At 40.2% G+C, this 27145-nt stretch overlaps 1 protein-coding gene across 2 annotated transcripts in view; it reads left to right on the plus strand.

Moving 5' to 3' along the window:
- LOC149541217 (CwfJ-like family protein / zinc finger (CCCH-type) family protein) overlaps nucleotides 1-27145 on the plus strand; it is a 229646-nt gene that overhangs the window by 18624 nt on the left and 183877 nt on the right. The window contains exons 3-4 of one of the 2 annotated variants that reach the window (XM_089802225.1): nucleotides 20006-20135; nucleotides 20330-20446. In XM_089802225.1, coding sequence (XP_089658351.1) covers nucleotides 20006-20135; nucleotides 20330-20446 — 247 coding nt within the window. Of the gene's footprint in view, nucleotides 1-20005; nucleotides 20136-20324; nucleotides 20447-27145 lie in introns of both variants that reach the window. The other variant, XM_089802224.1, reaches the window with a different exon arrangement.

The raw sequence follows: 27145 nt of genomic DNA on the forward strand, positions 1-27145 counted from the left end.
ACGCTAAGAAAGACAAAGAGGATATGATGCCCAAAACTTCCTTCTTCTCGAAAATGAAGAAAATAACCGATACTAATATCGCTACAGTGGACATGATACGGATGAGGGACAGACTAAAGGAAGGACAATCCCCCTTGGCAAAGAGGATATACAAGAGCGAAATTGTACATGCAGCAGCTTTTCCTCCTACTTTGCCTTGTCCGGAATTGATTATGGAGTGTGTATCCAGATTTGATCTAGACAGTAAATCCATCATTTTTGGCAAAGGGAAGAGAGTGTTGGCCAACATTGGCGAACAAGCAATTGAAGAGACATTTAATATTCCCCAGAGCAAGGGCATGACAGTTGTAATGGTGGATCAGGCGGCCAAATCATTTCAAGGTAACCAAGAGGCCTACTTCTCACATCTAAAGCGGAATTGGATACACGAAGGAAGGAAAGGAGTTAACAAATCAACAAGGCTTACAGTGGCAGATTTCAAGCCGGAATATGGTGATCTCATTGTTCTTCTCAGTCGGATCATGGGCCTAGCTCAAGCTATGCAATTCAAAAACTGGATGTACTTCTTCATTGATGAAATTGAAAAGGGAAAAGGAAAATTTGATTGGGCTAGGATCATAAGTGAAAATTTAGAGTTGCAACTTAGAACAGTTCAAAACCAAAGGCAATTCTACATGGGATCCTATCTGTTTTACTTAATTGCTAGATTGTATGAGAGTCCGGGACTTAGGGCCTTAGGAGAGATTGGTAATGGGCCGGGGCAATATTTGATGCATGAATGCTATCCGTAGCTTCATTTGCACAATAACAAGGATTACAAGATGTTTTGCGATGCATTCGCCATGAAGACAGTAAGGGTATTACAAGGGGCGCCTGCTAAGAGACTTTCATCGGAAGCAGAAGCAAGGATTAAGAAGTTTGGGAGTTGGTTCATCCAATTCCCGCAATTCACATACATTAGAGTGGCAGGAAGTACAGTTTGTCCCAAGAGGCTTCCAAGATACCCGCCCGACAAGGTAGTTTTGATGGAATTGGCTAGGCAGCTTGAGCACTATGATAGAGTAATGAGGAATGAGGGGAAAACAGGCGTTTCCTTCTCAGTTATAATTGGCAATGATAGTTGCCCAAATCGGGCCACCTTTGAGGCTGCGGAAAAGGAATTGGAGTGGTATCATCTAGGATGGTACAGAGCAAGGCAAGGATTCGACCCTGTTGGTCTTATCAAGGCATCTCATGGAAGCGAATTTAAGCATGTTCCCACTATAGAGGACTTTTGGGCCAATGCAAAGGATGATTTTCACGTGAGAAAGCTAGCTTTCTCGAGATTGTCGGTGAACATGATGAGAGATATCAAATGGAGAGGCCTTGATATTCCCGATCAATTGGAGGATGATCGTAGTGTGTTGAGAGAAGACTATGAGACAGTAGTTGGAACAGAGTTGAATCCAGTGGATTGGGACGATCATCAGGATCCTTCCTTGGAGGCAGTCACAAGGACAGTAGATTTGCATACCGAGTCATGGTATAATGCCAAGTTGAGAAAGCTACAAAGACAAAAGGTTCTCCTTACTTATGAGATGATGAAACCGAAGGAAGGTCTAGTAGAATCAATCGGACAGAAGGGTGAAGGAAGTGGCCGGCAATCGGAGACAGTTAGAAATAGCAAGAAGAGGGCTTTGGAGGTAGAGAAAAGCCAAGAACGTTCGGAACCTCCAGCCAAGAGACAGCGGGCAGCGCCGTCAAGGGAGAGTATAACTAAGGCTAGAAGCCAAGAGGTCAATTCGAGTGATAAAGGGGCCGCAGTGGAGGTGAGCTCTGATTCGGAATCAAGTGGCTACAGTGAAAGTACGGAGTACTCCCCTCTTTCGGAGAACCAGCAAGGAAATATGGCAGAAACTAGTAGAGAAGAAGATGGGCCGATTGATATTGAAGAGATAAGTCAGGCGTCTAAGGCTGTTGGTGATGCTTTGTTGGTCGAATCGAATCCGGATTTGGGGAGATGCACTGCACCACTATGGTTAAGGCAAATGCTTATGCTGAGAGGCGAGGTGGTAATGGCTCACGCAGTTGATGATATCCAAGGACTAATAGAAAAGGATGATAGCGAGAACCAAAAACAGATGGCAAATACGGTGGCAAGGGTAATCAGAAGCGACAGTGATGGTCACCGAAGGGTTCAGATTGCTATACCAACAGTCAATAAGGCAGCGGATGAGATTGCAGCCCAGGAGTACGAAATAGTAGAACATAATTTGGGAAGAAATACAGATGATATGGAATGTGAGGAGGTTCAGGAAGGCATAGCATCAATCAGAGAAAGATTGAGGAAGGCAAACAAAAAGATAGTAAAGTTGGAGGCCGAAAACAAATATTGGAGAGATTGCCAGCCAATCCAACAGCTGCATCAGGCAGCCCTTCCTCAAGACAGCGGGAGCGATTCAGAAGAGGTATCAGCTCAGTTACATGAAGTAAGGGGTTGGATCTATGATACAATCCAAGATGGGCGAAATTTCTTGCCCTCCTTCATCTCAACATTCCAGTCATTGGTGACTGTTAGAAACAAATTCAGATTATTTGAAGAGGAATGGAAGAATTTTCTTCCCATCAAGGATTTGGTTATTCCTAGGCTGCAGGCGTTCATTAGGCTACCGGAGGCATATTTGGAAAGAGCCCGGTTGGTTGATGAGAGAGGATTGAGCATAGTTGAATCTTGGTATGTCGCATTGACTACCAGATTCAGAACACTTGAAGAAATTCATGATGAGATTGCACAACACGGCCCAAGCGTCGACACTTCCATTTCAACCATAATGAGCGACGTTGGGGTGGCGCTTGATTTTGAGGGTATTAGAGAGGAGGATGTCAGTGAGACAGGATTTGGATCGAGATTGGATGAGTTAGGAAAGGCTGCCGTCAAAAGGAAACATCTGAACACCCTTTCCTCACTCAATGCTTTTATTGGGTTTGCAAAGGAATATGAGAAGGATCACGAAAGGATACTACAAGCAGCAAACAGCGTGGCAAAGTCAGCAGAACTCCGAGCGAAGCACACACCTTGTCCTCCTATGGAAGAAGTTAACGAAAGGCTAGCTAAGTTCATTGCCTTAGCTAAAAGAACAAAAGAAAAAGGAAGAATTATATTAGAAGATCATCTTATGTAAGCCCAAGTGGCAACTTTCCCTTTCTTCTAGAATAGGACAAGTGTTTGTTTCTGATTGGCCACCATTTTGGTGCCTTCTCATTGGTTGCCACTTTTGCACTTTTTTTATTGGTCCATTGATGAGGTGGCATCTTCTCATTGGCTGATGGGGTGGCAACCCTAATTAGGGTTTTTGGATCCAATCTGGATCGTCGATCTTGTTTTGATCTCTACCGTCCATTGTATTTTGGACCTCTATATAAGGCCATTGGCTCTCATTTGTAAAGGAGGGATTGGAGAAATTGTTGCGAAAATAATACCAAAGTGCTCTCTTTTTCATTGCATGTTGACTAAGAACATTGGGTGTTATTGCATGTTTTCTACTTCCACATAGTTAAATTTTCTTTTCAGGTTGAAGCAATTTCATTTCAAGTTGTTAGAGTAAGAGTAAAATAAAATGGATAGTTGCATGGTAGCTTTGGTAGATGTTTGATAGGGGTCAACACTAGGCCACTAGCATCCTAGCGGCTGGTTGGGAGGCTTTGTGTGGTGATCTAGTTTACTTTCCTTTGAAGCGTTGCATCTATGGAGGTAGGGCCGCTGGTTAGCCTTCATTAGATTCGATCCCCGTCCATCTGCTAACCTTCCATTCTTAGGAGTAGGAGTAGTTGAGTAGCCAAATTTCATGCTTAGAAGAGGTTAGTTAGAGAAGTAAACCAAAACATCGGCATTCTCACCTTCCATCGCCATTCACCCTACATTGCCATCATCGCGCCATCAACATCATCTAGCATTCACACCGAACCACCATCTCCATTTTCTCACCAAGATCCAAATTTTTCTCAAACAGGAAAACGTAAGGCCGCCTACGTGATTACCAGCAAATCACATTGATAAAACTGAGCGAGTATCCAACGGTGTAAGGAACATTGGAGTTATACTCATGTCCCATGAGAGATAACTTTTCAAGAGAGGAATTGTGTATTTGATATTCTGTATCAAGCATCCAATTACTAATATGTTATGCAGTGACACAAAACTCGCATCAACATTATCTGGCGCTAGAAGGAGGGCCAGAAATTTTCCCTTTTGAGAAACTTTCAAGATAAGTATGAAGAAGAATGGTGCTTCCTAGATCAAATCAACCTAGAGCAACTTGGAGAACACTTCAGGATCACCTTGTAGCCAGTTTGGGCTCAATTGCTTGGGAGGAAAGTGAAAACACCAGAGAGTATTTGGACACCATTGAAGTATTGAATCAAGAAGAAAGGAAAGCAAGAGCTATTGAAAGGAGAATTCAAAGGAAGTTGGAACGCCAAAGAGAATTGGAAAGGAAGCTTGAGAGAGAAAGAAAGGCGCAAAGACAAGCTCAAGCTATTATCAAAGAAAACTCGAATTAGAGAATCACTTGAGTCGGTTCTGAACTATATTCAAGCTGGATAGAAAGATTGGATCTTTTTCCCCTGAAAGATTTGAGAGATTGATATCGGATAAGAGACAGAGGATATTGAGAAATACACCACACCAAGAAGAAGACTTACTTGTGTTAGAATCTCCCAAAAGGTCAAGGAATCGTCAGGTAGCTGATATCTCAAACTTAGCTAGCTCCTCAAGTGGTCAAACAATCCAAGCTTTGGTTAATTCGCCAGTTCAAGTTCAAGTTCAAGTTCAAGCCAATCAACCAACAATGGCTCAACCACCATGGATTCAAAACAATGCGTCACCCATTTCATTCCAACAGTACCATGATCTACCTAAGAATCCTGAGGTTTTTTGCTCCAAGTTTTTTGTCAATAACCCTAACCGCACAGCAGAAGAGCATATCAAAGTGTTTCAAGAGGCATTATGCAACAGAAGAATTCAAGAAGAAGATGTTGCATGTAGGCTTTTCCCCTATTCATTGAGTGAGGAACCATATTACTGGTTTGTCAATTTGCCAGCATCATCAATAACGGGATGGGTTCAACTCAAGGAAGCCTTTATTGCAAAGTTTGGTATGCCCACCACACCAATGGAGTTACATAGAATGTTTGTGGACATCAGGAGACGTGATAAAGAGTCAATAAGTTCCTTCAATGATCGTTTCCATAAGGCTTACACGAGATTGCAAGCTCCTTACACAATAACAGAGGCGGGTGCATTGGAAGCATACTACAGTGCCTTAGACAGCCAGACGGCTATGTTCACAAGGATGGCGAATCCTGCTCCTACAACGCTAACTGAGGCTTACACTAAAGCAATTAAGATTGGGAGGCAATTAGGCCAACAAGGAATAGAACCTCAAGGTGTAAGGTATTCGAACAATCCAGTTCCACAACTTGCTTACCAAGCTCCTACAAATCAATTGGTGGTACACCCGGGACCTCCATTATCTCAAGCACCACCCTCAGTACCAGTTTATCTACAAGGTGCAGGTTCCTCCACGAGGACACAAGAAGAGAAGGATGAGATGAAAGAGTTGATTGACCAAGTCAAGAAGCTATCCACGGAAGTCACCTATTTGAGAAATCAGAACAATCAACTCCAAAGTTCCCATAGAAACAACCAAGGAAGCAATTATCAGAACCAAGGGAATAATTACCAGAATCAAGGTGGAAGTTATCAAGGAGGGTATCAAAGAAACCATCAAGAAGGGGGATACCAAAGAAATTATCAGGATAGAGACTACCAAAGAAACAATCAAGGTGGTGGTTATCAAAGGAACTATCAAAACAACAACTATCAAGGTAACAATCAGTCACAAGACCAAGGATATAGCAATCAGTCTAACCAAAGGAAGACTTGGAACACAGGCCCAAACAATGGAAATGTGGTGTCGCCACTTGATAATCAGGCCTCAGCGGACAGTAGACCGGTAGATAGAATATTTCTAGCTGAGTCCGCTATGTCCAAATATTGCAGATTTCATGAGACTGATTTACATTCGGAGTTAGGATGTGCTGAGTTCAAGAGGGCATCTAACCTGTTTCAAAACATAATAGATGAGTCAAATAGTTAGGAAGATGTGAAGGTCACGGGGTATGAGATTGTTCCATCCCCGGGATATGATCAGTGTTTGACTTTTGAGGAGTTTTCATTCCCGCCAGAATTTGAAGCATATAAAGAGCACCAAGGAAGATTTCCACCCGAATCAGCCAATGGGCCAGTTAGCGAGGTGATAAATCAAAATGAATATAACAATGAGTCGGATTTTTCTTTCCCACCTTTGGGGGATACTGTTCTAGTTCAAGGAACAGGTGGGAATCAAACATTTCAACAACCGGCTAGCAACGCAAGATTTTATCAAAGAAACAATAGGAGGAATGACAGACCCTTCACATCCTCCATTCCCCCGAATAATTTCAATACACCTCCACACCCCAATGCGAGCAATGTACCAAATGCTTCAAGGGATGCCCCTGAATACAGACAGAGTAACCATAGCAGTGGGAATGGACAACAGAATTTTCAACAGGGTACACAAAAGAACAATCAAGATGTTCAAAGATCACAGAATGTCCAGTCGACACAAGAAACAAATAGAGGAAGAACGGGAAACAACACTGTCAATAACGAAGAATTGAAGAAGTTGGGACAAAGTGTGACAGAGGAGATGAGGAAGATCAAGATCAGTCTCCCTTTGTTCGAATTACTGAAGATAGCAGAGGTTAGGGATACGTTCCTTAACAATTTGAAGGATAACAAACCACAAGGATCTCAAACTCAAAGTACAGTAACACATACTCAAGGGAGGTCTCCTCCTAATTCGGTGCATGTAATCCAAGACGCTCTAGGAGCAAATATGACAAATTCATCTCAAGAAATTTCGTATGGTGAGGGGGAGAACCCTACACAAGAGGTTGCATATGGCGACATTAGCAGTTTCAATGGCCAGTTAGGGCCTCAACCAATTTATGTGGCTCAAGGATCAACGCCTATAGAACAACAAACTCAAAAGAGTCAAAATCCGGTGAACAATAAAGAAAAGGTGAAGAAGGAAGAGATTACTCAAACAATAGATTTCGGAGTGAAGCCAAAGCAAGCACATAAGACACCTGTGGTATATTATCAAGGGAAAGAGGAACCAGCCCCATTCTTGTTGTCAGTAAGGATGTTCGGGAAGTTGCTTCACAATTGTTTGATAGATTCAGGAGCATCAAGCAACGTCATGCCTTTGAACATTTGCAGAAGGTTAGGAATCACGCCTTTGGACTCCAACAGAAGGGTTACTCAATTGGATAAAACGGAAGTGCCAGTGGTAGGAGAATTACACAATATACATATGCAGTTGGCATCTGATCCGAGGATGGAACACATGGTAGACATTTCAGTAGTGGATGTAGCCGATACCTACGGATTGATCCTAGGGAGAGATTGGGCTAGAAAATTGAATGGATATATGGCTACTGACTTCTCCCACATGTGGCTCCCATGGAAAGGTTTGGCGAATCAAATTAGAATTGATAGCACCCCAAGGTTGAGATTGACAGTGACCGAAAATGGGGAGTCAAACGAAATATTGTTTGTGGAGACAAATATGAGCACCTACAGACCAAAGAAAGTAGAAGTATTGACAATGAATATCATAAGCAAAGGAAGGGATTCCACTGAGATCCTGATTGAGTCAGATCCAGATGCTTCGTCCGATGAGGGTTAAGGCATGTTTGAAAATTTCAAGAATTTCGTGACTAGGACCGTGCAACAAGGAATGGAGTTGGGTAACCGAACACCAGTAAGAGACTTATTATTACCCAATTGGTGCAGAATTCACAATGCATTCCACTCAGAGTTATCTTGCTCTCTGTGTACAGTAGCCTTAGAACAAGTGGAAAAGAGAATACCAGGGGCTCTAAAACGAGAAGATCAACATGGTAAACAGAAGGTTGAGATTCAACAAGTTGAGAAGGTTGAGATTCAACAAGTTGATGAAGCAGAAAGCAACATGATGGGTGAAACAAAGAACCAAATTACACCACCCAGTGCGGAAATAAAAGAAGATGATGAAATAGACGAGTCGGAGAGTCTCCAAAAGGAGAAGCATCTAGAAAGAAATGGAGTATGGACTCTAAGATTCGATGGTTCCAGAACCAAACAAGGAGCTGGAGCCGGATTTGAGTTAGTCAGCCCAACAGGGACAACATATTTAGAGGCACATAGATTGCAATTCTCATGCACTAACAATGTGGCAGAATATGAAGCTTTGATTTTAGGATTGTTATGCGCTATCAAGAAAGGTGCCAAAATACTACATGTTCTTGGGGACTCATATTTGATAATTGAGCAGATAAAACAGAAGTTCGCCTGCTATGACAAGAGATTGAAGAGATATAGAAACAGGGTTTGGGATTTGATAGAGGACTTCGATGCCTTCAATATCAAGTTTAGCTATAGAGCGAATAATCAGGTGGCAAATGCCCTCGCACAGACTGCAAGCTCGCCGGCACCAATTAAGTTGGATGGTTTGAAGAAATTCAGAGTTGAGTTGGCATCGGTTCCATCAGTACCAGACAATGTCAAGAATTTCCAAGTGTTTGAAGATGATAGACATATCCTCAAATTCTTGACCAATTCAAATGTTTTCACAGCGCAAATCATAGATGGTGAAGTGGATGAAGAAGCAAAGATTGATGCAGAAGGAATTATGAGCTTAAAAGAAAATACTATTCCAAAGGGGATTATTGAGTTAGAAAGGATATTTGACATGGACCAGTTCCACAAAATGCAGTATCAACCCACAGGGGGCGATGAGTGTGAAAAGGTTAATTTGGGGACAGAAGATTGTCCCAAAATAGTTCACATTGGGAAAGTTTGCACACCTAAGGAGAAGGCAGATATATTGAGTTTGATGAAGGAATTCCCAGATGTAATTGCTTGGGGATATGGAGATTTGAAAACATATGATCCTTCTATCATCACACATACAATTCCACTGAAGGAAGGGAGTAAGCCATTCAGGCAGCGGCAGAGGCCAGTCAATCCTTTGTTAGAACCATTGATATATCAAGAAGTAAAGAAGTTGCTAGATGCGCGGATCATTTTCCCAGTGAGACATTCAACGTGGGTCGCCAATCTTGTCCCAGTAAGGAAGAAGAACGGAGAGATAAGACTATGTGTAGATTTCAGAAATTTGAACAGAGCCTCAGAAAAAGACAATTATCCATTGCCATCACTAGACGAGGTTTTGCAAATTGTAAATGGAGCCCAAATGATGTCATTTATGGATGGATACTCGGGATACAATCAAGTGATAGTCGAAGAAGAAGATAGGTTAAAAACGGCTTTCACCACGAAGTGGGGAACATTTGCATACAGAAGGATGCCTTTTGGCTTGATCAATGCAGGCGCAACATTTCAAAGAGCCATGGATTATGCTTTCAAGGACTTAAAAGACAAGTGCATTATAATCTACATGGATGACATAACCGTATTTTCAAAGAACAGAGAAGATCACATTCTGGATTTGAGGAAAGTTTTCAGGAAATGTAGTAGGTATGGAATTTCTCTGAACCCGAAGAAATGTATGTTTGGAGTCACCGAGGGTAAATTGCTAGGACATATAATTTCAGAAAGAGGTATCATGATAGATCCAGAGAGGGTGGAAGCAATTTCCAAACTTGGCATGCCAGGAGTAAGAAGGAGCTCAAATCGTTCTTTGGAAAGATCAACTTTGTGAGAAAGTTCATATCTGCATTTGCTGAGATCGTGAAGCCAATGAATGACATGTTGAAAAAGGATGCAAAAGTGGATTGGACTCCAGCAGCTAAGAAGGCATTTGAAGAGATAAAACATGCTATCATCAATGCACCAGTTCTAGTGAGTCCAGATTATGAGAGGCCATTCAATATATATTCTTTCGCCTCTGATCATGCATGCGCGGCTATTTTAACACAGAAGAATGAAGAAGATGAAGAGCACCCGATAGCCTTCATGAGTGCACCTTTCAGAGAAGCTGAATTGAATTATCCAAATGTGGAGAAGCAAGCTTATGCCTTGGTGAAGGCAATGAAGAAATTCAGGCACTATATCTTGAGAAGTAAAGTACGTGCAATTGTACCTGATATAGCAGTGAAGACGCTACTGATGCAGAGTGAGCTTGGAGAAAGAAGAGGCAAGTGGGTCGCCACTATCCAAGAATATGACATAGAAATCCTACCAATGAAATTGGTTAGAGGACAACAATTGGCACAGACCATGGCATCAGAGGGGCCTGGACTTGTGCAACAAGTTTATGAATTGGAGGATGTACATCCCGATGAATGGTACCAGGACATAACCAACTATTTGTTAAATCATCGGTGCCCTTCACATTTAAATCCAGTACAGAAGCGAGTATTGAGATTCAAGAGCAGAAGATATATGTTACAAGGAGCAGTATTATACAAGCAAAATCATGAAGGGATATATTTGAGATGTGTCGGAAAGGAAGAAGCCAGAAATATTTTGGAACATTTTCATGATAAATGGGGAACAGGACACGGATCAGACTTGGCCACAGCACATTGGATACTAAGAGCAGGATATTATTGGCCAACTTTGTTCAAGGATACTCACGAGCACGTAAAGATTTGTCATGTTTGCCAAACTTCGGCAAAACGACAAAGGAATCCGGCAATGCCTCTGCGGCCAATCATTGAGGTGAGACCTTTCGCGATGTGGGGACTTGACTTCATCGGTCCTATCAATCTACCTTCCTCAGCACAACATAGGTATATTCTAACCGCAACTGACTACTGTACTCGGTGGTCAGAAGCCCAAGCTTTCAAGAATTGCACTGCTGAGATTGTTATCAAATTTTTAGAGGAAAGAATCACTACCAGGTTTGGGTGTCCTTCTGCTTTTGTTTGTGATAATGGTTCTGCTTTCACTTCTTTGAAATTTCATACATGGGCATTTGATCACAGGATTATTTTAAAATTTTCATCAAGTTACTATCCCCAGGGAAATGGCCTAGCAGAATCCACAAACAAGAACCTTTTGACTGTGATTGGAAAACTTTTAGACAGGAACCCAAAAGATTGGCACACACAACTGAGATACGCTTTGTGGGCAGATAGAACAAGAGTTAAAGAGTCCATAGGGATCACTCCTTTTCATATGGTTTATGGACAAGACCCTGTATTCCCAATTCAATTGAAAATTCCAACTTTAAGGTTCATACAGGAATACTATGATGAGAACGAAGACAGAGTCCAAGTCAGGTTGACTCAACTGATGCAGTTAGATGAGAAAAGAGACGAAGCCCTGGAAAAATTTGCAAAACATCAAGGGGTAGTAAAACGTTGGTTTGACAGAAAAGCACAAAACAAGGCCTTCAGGATTTCTGACTTGGTCTTATATTGGGACAAAGCCCATGAAAAGAAAGGACAACATAATAAATTCGACAAACTTTGGAAAGGTCCTTTCCAGATTGCTGAGATCATCGGAGATAATGCATTTAGACTCAAGACACTCACTGGAGGAGATGTCCCATTGCCCGTCAATGGGCAATTCCTCAAGCATTATTTCCAAGCCTAGGACTCTGTCCGGAGCCCTTTGTACATAGTTAGTTTAGGTTTGCTTTCAGTTCTTTAGAATAGAGTTTATCTTGGATCATTTGGCCCAAGGGTTAGAGTAGTTTCCCTTTCAATTGTTTAGAGTAGTTTTCTTTTAGTTGCTTAGTTTAGGTGTTTTGAGGGAGCTTGAATTTGATTTGCATCAAGTCATTTGACTTGAGATCTTTTTGCTTCCCTCAGTCGGAGAGTAGTTTTGGTTTTGGACCTTTGCAAGTGCAAAGGAGGGTTCCATGTTATCACTCATGGGCGAGGTGTGTAGATTTTATATTATATTGGGACAAAACGGAGTCTGCCTTGTTCATTTCTCGAATGCATTTAACAAGGTTCAGAGATTAAAGGATGTGTTTAGTCGTTGGTCTATGGTAGGACTTGTACTAAATTTGGGTTAGACTCTATAGAGGTTCTTGAGTTATCTTTTGACATGGTTACAACATTCTACTCACACTTAATTGCTCTGAGTTCTTGGTGTTTTAAAGTGAAGTTGGACTTAGTAAAAATCATACACCTGCTTCAGCGCCACTGTGGTCTTCCAAACCCTCCGCAAGCTTCATTGCCTGCAAACCAAACAAAAGATTGAAAAGAGAGAAGAAAAAGAGAAAATATCAGGAGAAAAGAGAAAAGGCAATATTAAAGTGAAAATGAAGATAAAATTTGGTTAAAGGGTGTGCAGTCATCTCTGCCGGTGCTATAAAGATAATCACTAAAGGCAGAACCGTGATTGTGGTGCCACAGCGATAACTCCGTCGGGGCTATAGACGCCTGACTGGCAGCGGAGCTCTATCCGGGTTGCTTTTGAAGTAAGGATATTTATAATAGCTAAGTTTAATGGATCTGAGAGACTATCAACTTCTTGTCGAGCGGGGAATAAATCATTTGCACACACGTGAGTAACTTATGGTAAGAGTGCTTAGGTTCAACTTGAGAGTCCTTTCCCTTGTTGAGTGCTCGTCCTTAAGTGATTTGCGGATAGGCCATCCTGAGATTTTGTTCTAAGTTACTTGTTTCTCGAAATGTTCAGGAACATTTCACCCGTGGAGTCGCCAGATGTTGTGAGGTTTTCACACATCGCCCCAAAATCTTGGAGACCCCCTTTTTAATCGCCTTTAGGGCCAGTGGAGAAGGTTAGATGTATTTTTCACCCGGTTTCAACTTGATTTTCCAGAGCTATCAGTTCTATCCTTAGGCCGAATAAGTTCAAAATTGATTTCAACTTGGCAGGATAAGATTGTGAATTTTGTACTTAGACGATTTCTTTTGAAAATTTGGATTTAATTGTAAATTTGAATGATTTTCAAATAAGGAAATTTTTTGTTAGACTTAGGTTCTTGGAAAATCTTATTTTTTTTGGTGAAATAGAATTTAATTTTGTAAGATGAAGTTAAATTGCAAAATTGATTTTTACTCTAGAGGCAATTTTATTTTTTTTGTCATAAAATTTTAATTATTTAGCAAAATCGATTTAGAGGAAAATTGCAAAAATTGGCTTTAATAGATTAAATTTGCCTTGAAAGCTTTTGGTATTTAATGAAATTGGTAAATTAATATTAAGAAATGGCTTTTGGTTAGCCAAAATTCAACTTCAAGGATGTATTAATTAGCAAACCCTCATTAAATAGAAATTTTTAGCATCCCCAAGGCACCATTCAATTTCGTTTTGCAATTTGTGGTTAATTAGCAAATTAAAAGTGCAGTTTTCATTTTAGAAAATTAAAATTTTGGCAAAGTATTTAAAGTGGGCCACTAACTTAGCTTTAATTTTGGTTTTTTTTGTCCTCTATAGGACCAAGTCGGCCAGCCTGGGAGGGAGGTGAAAGCTGCTATAAAGGGAGTCCCCTCCCATTTCATTTTCATCAATTCATTTGCTCCTCATGCTTGGGCGAATTTGAAGCAAGGGCAGATTTCCAGACTTGGGCGAAATTGGTGGAAGGCAGTTTTTTGGTGATTTTTGGGCAATTTCTCCATTGCCATTGTTGGGTGATTTGTCTAAGGGCCAGATTTTTTGCGTTTTTGGGGATTTTTGCTCCACTTTGTGGGTTGCGATTTGTGCCCTAGGTGGCAGATTTTACAAATTTTGCTCCTTCTTTGCTTGGGCGAATTTTGTGGAAGGGCAGATTTTTTTTTCATGCTTAGCCGAATTTTGTGGGAGCCGAATTTTGTGGGGGGCCGAAATTTGTGGAAGACAAAATTCTGATTTTCTAGAGGGGCTGCAATTTTTATATCAGATTTGGGCAATTTTGTTGGGAGAAGAGATACATATGAAAGTTTGATTTTTGCATAGAAGGCAAGTGTTGGATAAGCTTAGAGGCTTTGTTTTCTAATTTGCAAAGGGATTAGTAATTCTTTGATGTCATATACCGGGTTCCGAAAAGTTGCTGTAAGATTATTAGTTAAGGTGAAAGTCATCATCTAGAGTTGCAAGGAGTGCTTAAGCTGACATCCATTCTTTCGCTCTTTTCTAAGAATTGCACTACTTGGTTCTTCTTGCCTTTTGGTCCACCACTCTACCATCCCGTAATAGGGCGACGAGCATGGAGGATGATAGTGCAAGTAAGAATCCCAAGCGGGCAAACGCTAAGAAAGACAAAGAGGATATGACGCCCAAAACTTCCTTCTTCTCGAAAATGAAGAAAATAACCGATACTAATATCGCTACAGTGGACATGATACGGATGAGGGACAGACTAAAGGAAGGACAATCCCCCTTGGCAAAGAGGATATACAAGAGCGGAATTGTACATGCAGCAGCTTTTCCTCCTACTTTGCCTTGTCCGGAATTGATTATGGAGTGTGTATCCAGATTTGATCTAGACAGTAAATCCATCATTTTTGGCGAAGGGAAGAGAGTGTTGGCCAACATTGGCGAACAAGCAATTGAAGAGACATTTAATTTTCCCCAAAGCAAGGGCATGACAGTTGTAATGGTGGATCAGGCGGCCAAATCATTTCAAGGTAACCAAGAGGCCTACTTCTCACATCTAAAGCGGAATTGCATACACGAAGGAAGGAAAGGAGTTAACAAATCAACAAGGCTTACAGTGGCAGATTTCAAGCCGGAATATGGCGATCTCATTGTTCTTCTCAGCCGGATCATGGGCCTAGCTCAAGCTATGCAATTCGAAAACTGGATGTACTTCTTCATTGATGAAATTGAAAAGGGAAAAGGAAAATTTGATTGGGCTAGGATCATAAGTGAAAATTTAGAGTTGCAACTTAGAAGAGTTCAAAACCAAAGACAATTCTACATGGGATCCTATCTGTTTTACTTAATTGCTAGATTGTATGAGAGTCCGGGACTTAGGGCCTTAGGAGAGATTGGTAATGGGCCGGGGCAATATTTGGTGCATGAATGCTATCCGCAACTTCATTTGCACAATAACAAGGATTACAAGATGTTTTGCGATGCATTCGCCATGAAGACAGTAAGGGTATTACAAGGGGCGCCTGCTAAGAGACTTTCATTGGAAGCAGAAGCAAGGATTAAGAAGTTTGGGAGTTGGTTCATCCAATTCCCGCAATTCACATACATTAGAGTGGCAGGAAGTACAGTTTGTCCCAAGAGGCTTCCAAGATACCCGCCCGACAAGGTAGTTTTGATGGAATTGGCTAGGCAGCTTGAGCACTATGATAGAGTAATGAGGAATGAGGGGAAAACAGGCGTTTCCTTCCCAATTATAATTGGCAATGATAGTTGCCCAAATCGGGCCACCTTTGAGGCTGCGGAAAAGGAATTGGAGTGGTATCATCTAGGATGGTACAGAGCAAGGCAAGTATTCGACCCTGTTGGTCTTATCAAGGCATCTCATGGAAGCGAATTTAAGCATGTTCCCACTATAGAGGACTTTTGGGCCAATGCAAAGGATGATTTTCACGTGAGAAAGCTAGCTTTCTCGAGATTGTCGGTGAACATGATGAGAGATATCAGATGGAGAGGCCTTGATATTCCCGATCAATTGGAGGATGATCGTAGTGTGTTGAGAGAAGACTATGAGATAGTAGTTGGAACAGAGTTGAATCCAGTGGATTGGGACGATCATCAGGATCCTTCCTTGGAGGCAGTCACAAGGACAGTAGATTTGCATACCGAGTCGTGGTATAATGCCAAGTTGAGAAAGCTACAAAGACAAAAGGTTCTCCTTACTTATGAGATGATGAAACCGAAGGAAGGTCTAGTAGAATCAATCGGACAGAAGGGTGAAGGAAGTGGCCGGCAATCGGAGACAGTTAGAAATAGCAAGAAGAGGGCTTTGGAGGTAGAGAAAAGCCAAGAACGTTCGGAACCTCCAGCCAAGAGACAGCGGGCAGCGCCGTCAAGGGAGAGTATAACTAAGGCTAGAAGCCAAGAGGTCAATTCGAGTGATAAAGGGGCCGCAGTGGAGGTGAGCTCTGATTCGGAATCAAGTGGCTATACTGAAAGTACGGAGTACTCCCCTCTCTCGGAGAACCAGCAAGGAAATATGGCAGAAACTAGTAGAGAAGAAGATGGGCCGATTGATATTGAAGAGATAAGTCAGGCGTCTAAGGCCGTTGGTGATGCTTTGTTGGTCGAACCGAATCCGGATTTGGGGAGATGCACTGCACCACTATGGTTAAGGCAAATGCTTATGCCGAGAGGCGAGGTGGTAATGGCTCACGCAGTTGATGATATCCAAGGACTAATAGAAAAGGATGATAGCGAGAACCAAAAACAGATGGTAAATACGGTGGCAAGGGTAATCAGAAGCGACAGTGATGGTCACCGAAGGGTTCAGATTGCTATACCAACAGTCAATAAGGCAGCGGGTGAGATTGCAGCCCAGGAGTACGAAATAGTAGAACATAATTTGGGAAGAAATACAGATGATATGGAATGTGAGGAGGTTCAGGAAGGCATAGCATCAATCAGAGAAAGATTGAGGAAGGCAAACGAAAAGATAGTAAAGTTGGAGGCCAAAAACAAATATTGGAGAGATTGCCAGCCAATCCAACAGCTGCATCAGGCAGCCCTTCCTCAAGACAGCGGGAGCGATTCAGAAGAGGTATCAGCTCAGTTACATGAAGTAAGGGGTTGGATCTATGATACAATCCAAGATGGGCGAAATTTCTTGCCCTCCTTCATCTCAACATTCCAGTCATTGGTGACTGTTAGAAACAAATTCAGATTATTTGAAGAGGAATGGAAGAATTTTCTTCCCATCAAGGATTTGGTTATTCCTAGGCTGCAGGCGTTCATTAGGCTACCGGAGGCATATTTGGAAAGAGCCCGGTTGGTTGATGAGAGAGGATTGAGCATAGTTGAATCTTGGTATGTCGCATTGACTACCAGATTCAGAACACTTGAAGAAATTCATGATGAGATTGCACAACACGGCCCAAGCGTCGACACTTCCATTTCAACCATAATGAGCGACGTTGGGGTGGCGCTTGATTTTGAGGGTATTAGAGAGGAGGATGTCAGTGAGACAGGATTTGGATCGAGATTGGATGAGTTAGGAAAGGCTGCCGTCAAAAGGAAACATCTGAACACCCTTTCCTCACTCAATGCTTTTATTGGGTTTGCAAAGGAATATGAGAAGGATCACGAAAGGATACTACAAGCAGCAAACAGCGTGGCAAAGTCAGCAGAACTCCGAGCGAAGCACACACCTTGTCCTCCTATGGAAGAAGTTAACGAAAGGCTAGCTAAGTTCATTGCCTTAGCTAAAAGAACAAAAGAAAAAGGAAGAATTATATTAGAAGATCATCTTATGTAAGCCCAAGTGGCAACTTTCCCTTTCTTCTAGAATAGGACAAGTGTTTGTTTCTGATTGGCCACCATTTTGGTGCCTTCTCATTGGTTGCCACTTTTGCACTTTTTTTATTGGTCCATTGATGAGGTGACATCTTCTCATTGGCTGATGGGGTGGCAACCCTAATTAGGGTTTTTGGATCCAATCTGGATCGTCGATCTTGTTTTGATCTCTACCGTTCATTGTATTTTGGACCTCTATATACGGCCATTGGCTCTCATTTGTAAAGGAGGGATTGGAGAAATTGTTGCGAAAATAATACCAAAGTGCTCTCTTTTTCATTGCATGTTGACTAAGAACATTGGGTGTTATTGCATGTTTTCTACTTCCACATAGTTAAATTTTCTTTTCAGGTTGAAGCAATTTCATTTCAAGTTGTTAGAGTAAGAGTAAAATAAAATGGATAGTTGCATGGTAGCTTTGGTAGATGTTTGATAGGGGTCAACACTAGGCCACTAGCATCCTAGCGGCTGGTTGGGAGGCTTTGTGTGGTGATCTAGTTTACTTTCCTTTGAAGCGTTGCATCTATGGAGGTAGGGCCGCTGGTTAGCCTTCATTAGATTCGATCCCCGTCCATCTGCTAACCTTCCATTCTTAGGAGTAGGAGTAGTTGAGTAGCCAAATTTCATGCTTAGAAGAGGTTAGTTAGAGAAGTAAACCAAAACATCGGCATTCTCACCTTCCATCGCCATTCACCCTACATTGCCATCATCGCGCCATCAACATCATCTAGCATTCACACCGAACCACCATCTCCATTTTCTCACCAAGATCCAAATTTTTCTCAAACAGGAAAACGTAAGGCCGCCTACGTGATTACCAGCAAATCACATTGATAAAACTGAGCGAGTATCCAACGGTGTAAGGAACATTGGAGTTATACTCATGTCCCATGAGAGATAACTTTTCAAGAGAGGAATTGTGTATTTGATATTCTGTATCAAGCATCCAATTACTAATATGTTATGCAGTGACACAAAACTCGCATCAACAATTGATATGGCTACATTTTGTATGGCAAGTTCTATGATATAAGTTATCATTATGTATTAATTCATATTTGTGTACCTGCTGAGATTAGAGTATGCATGAGATGAGGATGTAGCCTTGACGATACATGTTTAGAGGGAGATGTTCAGCTTTAGAGGGATGATACTACTATGATCTTATTGCGGTGATCAAAGTAATTCTTGATTGAGAGGGAGTCATTACGGAATCCCCACTATTCTTATATATGTTGTTAATGTTTTGGTATTGTAGAATTTGAGACTCTTGTTAGAAACAAGTCTCAGTTGTGATTTTCCTTGTTGATTATGAGTTCTTATTCATGTGAAATTAATAATAGTTATAAGGTCAACTACATAACTTTTCCACTTATGAGAGATTCATAGTGAGCATCATGTAGAGAGAGTCCATCATATCATCACGTTGAGAGATTCCATGATGGGAGTTGGAAGTCACGTTGAGAGAGTCTATGGTTGTATCACGTTGAGAGAATCTATGGTAAAATGGTGGTTGCAAACCTTACTAACATTTCACATTGAGTGTTTCCATGATGGGAGTTGGATGTCATGTTGAGAGAGTCCATGACAACATCATGTTGAGAGAGTCTGTGATGTGCGCTGGTTGTGATCCTTGTAGACTTGTCATGTTGAGAGATTCCATCAGAACATCACGTTGATAGAGTCTGTGATGCAAATTGGTTGTGATTCTTGCAGTTTTTTCATGTTAAGTGATTCTGTGAATTATGTTTGTTTATGAGAATCTAGGTGATTAGAATTTATCATTGACATTTTTCGGTTGCAGCCTTGTGTGATTGTTTAGCTAAAGATCTCTCTCTTGCTAAGAGGGAGTGTGGAAGATTGTAGCTGCGATAGAGATCTTTATCTCTAGAATTATGGCCATTATTATCGTTATGGTCACCTTCAGCTGAAGAGGACATTTATGATAATAATTGTAATATTAAATATAAAGACTTTTGTCATATGACATGTTTTGAGGCATGGAAATACAAAGAGTTGTGTATTTGAAAATGAAGTCGTGTTTTGGGAAATTCAAGAGATCTTCGGTTGTAATGTGAAGAGTCTCTCTATTTGTTATAAAGATTGCATCAAGCGAAGAACATTGTAAACTTGAGCATTTTATGATTAATAAAAGTAGTATTTTTGGTTGTTTGGGTGGGTTTTTCCCTTCAACTTGAAGGGTTTTCCCAGGATAATTCTGTGCATCTTTTGCATCTAGTTTTTGGATCTTTCTTATTGCTGTTTATCTTAAATTCTGGACTAAACACTTTGTACGTTGTATATGGCTGTGTTTTTGTTTTTGGCAGAAAATATGGCTACATACGTTGCATCTCCTCCCATAGTATTCACATGTATAATTTTGAAAGAAGATTCTATTATATTAGAAAAGTGGTTTATTGATATTCATATAGTTTTAGCTCTTGTTTCTTTTTCCTCATTGTTTTATATTGTTCTACTTCTCATTAAGGACTTTATAAGCTTTTTAAGACTAGTTTATCTGTTTTTTTCTGGAGTATTTTTCCTGATTATTTAATATCTGGACTACAGGTTTATCTGTAGCCTACTTAGCAGGAAGAAGTTCATCAAATGGATCAACTATAGGAGTATACTGTGAAGATGATATTGATGCACTGAGAGCTCTTGCTGAAGAATCTGGTGTTGTTGATATGTTTCTAACATATCCTTGTATGTTTCATGAGTTGAAATATGTAAAATTGTATTTACAGAGTAGAAAAGGGACAGTCTAGATCAGTAATGTGCTAATGGAAGTTTGAAATCGATTTTGTTGCTGGTTGGGTTGTATGCTCTTTATTCTCTTATATAATTTTAGGTAGTAGTTTTTGCTTCGGTAGACCTTGACTTGTTTACTAATGAATGGCCGGAAGGAATTCTCAGGGGTGCTAACTTAGCAGATGCTCCTCCAGGAATTGAGCATCTGTCAGGTGGAAACACTGTGATATCAGAGCTGGTTAGAGAACTCAAGCCTCGGTAAGCTTCTTTTAAGCCACACAAAGCTCATTACACATACAAATAAAGTAAACTTAAAAGGCATTCGCAACTGCAAATTTTACATAAATTGGTCTAACTTCAGGATTCTGAAACTAGCTTCATTCTCAACTGCAAAGGTTGCTAAATTTGGATTAAGTTTATGATTATGAAAATACCCTCATTCTCTAGTGCAAAGTTTACTTAATTTGGTTTAGCTTTATTAATCTGAAATTAGCTTGTGTTGATAGAAGGCATCCTCGATATCCTATAGGCATGCTTTTGCAGTCAAACTTTTTTATTATATTCTATTTTTTACACACAAATGCTTATTTAAATATTCTATACCTGATAATACTTGGTCAATTCTGAATTTTGCTAGATCTTCTAGGTAAATCTTTTTGTAAATCAAATTTGGCTTATTTAAATATACAATTGCTTGCAGTAGTTTCTTTATAGGACAGGAAGGTGATGTCCTTAAAAGGACTTATTTGAAATATTCATTTGAAAATAATTTAGAAAAAAAAATGTGAAGTGTGACTATTTAGTTTGGCATTGTACAGGTGGATATCGCTAGGGGAACCTTCATCCCTCTAACAGTGTAACATACCAAATTAACTTCCTAGAAATAATAACAATTAATTAAATTTTAAATAACACAAAAATAATAAGAATTAAATTTCACCTTAATCATAATAACTGAAGTAATTGATATCTTTTTCACAAGAACTTGAATCACTGAAGGTTTGTTTAATAATTGAAAGGAAAAACACAATTTCTCTAGAATAACTAACTTCACATGAAGGGGAATCTAACCAACCATTTTCCTTTTTTTTAATGCTGAATACAAGAAAAAATTAAACTGCTATAACTAACAAAACATAAACCATAGAAACTGATAAGCTTGATGGTTTGATCTTGTTTGTTTTTACTTCAAGCTTCCGATCTCTTTGGGGGGAAAGGGTATCATCAGAGGTTTTACTTCCCCACCATTGATCTTACGATCTTACTTGAATTAGTCTCCCACACAGCTTCCCCACATAAGTGGCCTGACCGTACACAAGAGAATGTGGGCATGAGATTCAATCTTTCATATCATCCGAGACTTGGTGCAGAGCACACAACTGTCATAGCCAATCAACGTATAGACATCTTCGCCTATGAGATTTACCTTTCTAGCTAGACATTGCCCAACTGGTGCTAGTAGTTGACAGTTACTACCCATAGCAAAGTACCATGTTGGCTGAGGTTTTAAAGGTGCAAGCATTGTACTTCGTGCTATCATTGTCACCACCAAACTCGTATAAGAGTCCTTTGACATCTTTAATTTAGTCAACATGAACTCAAGGACTCATCATTTGAATGTCAATTATGTTACCTAACAATCTAGGGCCTTGTGATCACATACTTCAATCTCTAGGTTGGTCATGTCTTACCTTGATTTGCAATTCAATAATGGTTTGCATTAGGTAACATCCTAAACCTAGTTATGGGGCAACATCCCTCTTGCAAGAATAACAAACAATACAACCCACCTTAATCTCAGTACCTTGTCTACCAATACCTAAGGGTAGTTTATAGTTGCAGTAATGGAGAAGGGTTCTCTATGTTAAAATTGAACCAGAATGAAACAGATAACAACAGAAAATTTTATTCTGGGAAAAACCTCCTTCTTGAGGAAACAACCCAGCCACACAAAATAATGCCTTTATATATTCAAATACTTATGAATGTTACAATCTTGTATCACCAGTAATAAAACAACTTCTTAGATGAGAGTACAGAAACATAAATTCAATGAAGTTTCAGTCAACAAGATAGTTACAATATGTGCCAATAAGGAACCGAAATATATACTATGTGAAATGACAAGACTAAAGCACTAGGTCATATGAACAATCAGAAATCACGAGCCAAGTGAGGATGAGAAATTTCTGAGCAGACAGCAAGCATATGCATCTACAACCATTCGTGTTGTAACTGAACTTCACCCCCCAAGCCCATTTAAAAGCAATACAAAAAAAGTATATTCCGGACAATATAAATAAGTGGCTTCCTTGAGAAGAAGGGGTCATCTTGACAGTTACATGGAAGAGAAGCCATCGTCAGTTGACAAATAACAAGAGCACCTGATGAATGATTTCAACACGAAAATAAAGAGTCCGATATAACCAGTATCACTTGATGGAAGACCAAGGAGCTTAAGATGCCGACAATAATAAATTTGCAGTTGAACTAATATATATCTGCCGTGAGCAGGACATACTTCAGCTTGAAAGCCAACAGGGAGCTCGACTGTTGAAGAATGAATAACGCCAGTGTAGCAAACTTGATGCACACTAAAATTTGATTATTGTAAAATCAAAACAAAATTTCATGAAGTTGAAGAGAGGAAAAGATCTCTCTTGCAGCTACATCAGATCTTCAACACTCTACATATTCTGGTCTCGGATCTTAAATTCAATTTAAACGAGGACTGAGTTTCGGATTGATATTTAATTGTCAATTTACTGCTAAACACTGATATAAACTGTGATAAATATTTCTCCCTTCTTGTGGTTATTAGGGTTCTTCCTCTTCTGAAAATAATGATACATTTATACTTAACCGGGAACGAATTCCTTGATTGTAATGCTTGAAAATGATAAGATTATTCAGTTCAGATGATTGCAGATCAATGCGTTGCTCAAAAACAGAGCATGATTTTTTTTGGGATAGAATATGAATCATTGAAGCAACTCTTCTATGCAGATTTACAACAATTTAATTCGGAAAAGGATTACACCAAGAGTATGATTCAGATACATCAATTATAGATCCGAATCAGATGGCATATCTTATAATACTTAGACCTGTTTAGCTTATTACTATATCACTATTATATGCAGCAATCTTCATTTTGATGATTGCGCAATAACTGTCATGCATGAAGTCCCAATGAATGCTACTATGCCTAATTCCATATCAGTAAGCAATAATGAATTTATGAATCATTTCCATGATCAATTGAACCTATTAGCAAGCTATATGCAACAATGACTCACAATACTATTAACTCTCTAAATTGATGGCATCATTGAGAATGGGGATTATTTATATGATAGACTGATTAGTATGTAAAAATAAATACATAATACCACATAGCATCTTAAAGAGAGCGCACCTGGTAATCTTGCAAGCAGATTCTCTGTCCTTGACTCCTTTACAACAAGTGTGATGACTCATATTGTTGGCAAAAGTGTTATGCCATCGGGATTGGTTAAGATGTCAATTGGTTAGTACCCGATGGGTGTTCTGTTATGATGCGATGGTTTGGTTGCACCCCTTTGGAATCTATAAAAAACTCTCCCTTGAGAGAGAAGTCATTCAGTATTATCCATTCATGATCTATCTTGTACTGGCGTATGATGTACTGAAGCATGGAAACAATAATGAAGTATATGCCTGATTCCTGAAGCATTGCATTTTTGTCATATTCTCGTTACTGTGATATGCATTAATTAAATTTACCTTGTATGGTAAACATTTGGCGTTGTTGCAGACTCTGAATTTGGGAAGAGTGACGCAAACAATGACATACAAAGAATAGAATAAAAGGGAATACCTATCCCGGAGTTTGTGAAAACTAATGACGATGGAGTGACCAAGTTGTTTGAAGGGGAGCATGAACTATTGACAAATTTCCACATTTTTTTCTGAGCAAGTATTGAAACTTTTGTACGGAGAGAAGCCGTACATGAATAGGTTCTCGAGGACACCGTTTGGGACGCACTAAACGTGAGTCCCACTGCAAACCATTTGTTGCATTAGTTTCCTCTATTGTTTGCACAAACTTTCCTGGCTCAGGCAAGGCAAAGAGAGGAAACAGAGAGGGAGCAACACAGGCAATAAACTCTCAAAAACTTTCTGGAACATAACTGTTGAGAATTAGAGGATCGCGATGAAATCCAAAGGAGGTCTTATCCATGAGCCCTAGGCCGTGGGAATGTAAATGGAGTGAGTGAAAAAAGAACTGAAGCTCTGTAACGGTTGCATAGACAACCCATGATGATGTACAGGGAATATATAAATAAAGGTGTTCTTGTTATTTATGATGTGTTTTTAAGAATTGATGCCAAATCAATTGAATAAGAATAGAAATAGAAGAGAACAAAATGATGATGATATCCACCTTGCACAACAAGGTTTGATCCTCGTACAACAAGTTGAGTGGAGGAAAAGGCTTAGGCAACTCGTTGACAGGTACCACAGTGGGGTCACAGAGGGTGATCACGGTGCTAGAGGAGGTGCACTGAACGGAGAGCACGGTTCGCCTAACCATCCGTGACCAAGAAGTACAAAGGACTTACTAGAGGAGACGTAGGAAAGGTTGAATCTGATTGAGGAAACAAGGGAAAAATTTCTAAATTTGTGTACACTACAGGTAGAGAATCTAGACAAAGGTGAAGGAACCAATGTGGCTCAAGGTGCTAAAGTAGCACGATCGCAGGGTGACCACTTTGCCCCTCACACACCATACGAACGAGTACAGTTTGAAAATCAGACTACCCTCTTTTCAGAACCTATCACATCACAGTGTAACACGGGCACGCATTGTAACGCACCGGCACAGACGACAACACAACAGGTATTACAATTAGTGACAACCAACAATCATGGCTGGGAACAAACAAAAGTTGCTCAAGTTTATGGCCCAAGCAAAAGAGGATTTAGTACGACACTGCCGTACATGTGAAACAATTTGGACTGCTAACGGGGTCATTGACTGGGACGAGTGGGTTAAATAGTTCCCTGCCACATTAAGGGAAGGAGCCATTAACTAGTACTCCAGTGTGGATAAAATTGGTTTGACAACATGGGCGACAGTGAAGAAAGAGTTTCAAATGGAATTCAAGTTGCTAAAAGACGATAATGAGATCCTTGTCGAGATCTACAAAACAAAACAAGAAAAGAATGAGTTTGTTAGAGCCTACGGGTGACGATTAAAGAAATTAACTGGGAAAATGGAATCTACCCCAGTCGACGAATTGGAGAAGCAATGGTTCGTCAAAGGACTAAAGACTTCCCTCTGAAATAAGATGAAGATCGTACCTCCAACATCGTATGATAATGCATATAATTGTGCAATGGACTTGGAAAGTGAATTTAGGACTTCCAAGAAAATGAAGTCCTTGGACGATGAGTCCTCTAAGGAAAGTAGTGAGGAGGAATCAAGTAAAAATGTGCATGCCTTAGGAAAAGACCTTCAGAGGATGATGAAGGAGCAATGAAATGAGGATCAAGAAAAATCGAGGAAGATGAGGTGTGTGGTACTGACTGCAAGGAAGCCGAACACACGAAAGGTTCTTGTCCGAAGAAATCCTTTTGCAACATTTGCCAGATTGCGGGACATTCCACCAAAGAATGCCCCTATAACCTAAGGACCAGGAACCAACAAGTGTTCATGTAGGAGCAAGCTTCCATATCTAGAGCTGACGGTCAAAAAAATAATAATTATACTGCATCATCTAGTGGCGCTTGAGGTTCCAACCCGACTTGCTAGTTTTGAAGTTTAATGGACGGAATGAGATCATATCGGTCAAATTCAAAGTGAAGTGGCTCGGACCTTATAAAATTTGGGAGGTTGGAGCCAATGGATCCATCAAGCTTTGGACACTTGATGGCCTAGAAGTCCTAGATGCTATGAATGGTTCAAAACTAAAAGTCTAACATGAGTGACGCGAGGATTTGCGTAGGCCGGATAATTTAGATTAAGGTAGGATTCAATTTAATTTAATTTTTTTTGAAAATAAAAAAAAAGGTTTTTCAAAACATAAGTGAATAAACTGGGGCCATATGGCCACATTTAAGTCTATTCTATATGACAATGGCATAAGTACCTGAAACAATGACATAATACATGAAGCAAAGAATGGCATAAGTACCTGAAGTGCTGGGATATCCCCTGAAGCAACACAAAAGTACCTGAGGTACCGCCAAGCATGGCACCATAAGACACAATATAGGAAACGGTAAAAGAAATATACCTATACAACCACACGCTTAAAAGATCATGCGACCTCTTACCCAAATTGTATGGTACTTTTATCGAGCCAAGTTGCGATACATCACCACTATTGTACGACCACAAGGCAAACACAATATAGCTATTTGGCTAAGAGATTGGTCCACTGACCATATATATTGTATGACACGACATCGTGAAGGGCAGCATTGAAAATGATATCGTACGACCTTAGGGAAGCAATAAAGTTTGGTTGCAAATGTGAAGCCGTATGGGCATATGTTTGTAAACCCTATTTAGCATATTGAAGCGACAATACCCCTCACACAAAACACCTGTGGTATTAGAAGAATACCATTGCGACCACAATGATCAAGGGAAGAATACATCCTATGACTAAAGGAAAAAATTACAGAGACAGTAAGAGACTAGCTCTGTGCGGCATTTGGAAAAACAAAGATATCTCCAAGATAAGCACGTCACCATCTTGGTAAGGTAAAGCCATATGACATACGGCGACATCTCTGGCCTAGCATCAGAAGAATGCAATGTTTAAGAGGTTAGGCCATTACCGTGACTATCCAACAATTGTTAGATTGAGAGTAACCCAAAGGCGTCATACGACGTTGAGGGTGTAGCACTAAGCAATTGTTTTTCGACAACCATAATGGAGAACATGTTGGAGCCGTACGGTTGGG

The sequence above is a fragment of the Cupressus sempervirens genome, chromosome 9, assembly GCF_028749045.1.
Source record: "Cupressus sempervirens isolate cs-2001-9-10 chromosome 9, ASM2874904v1, whole genome shotgun sequence".
NCBI lineage: Eukaryota > Viridiplantae > Streptophyta > Pinopsida > Cupressales > Cupressaceae > Cupressus > Cupressus sempervirens.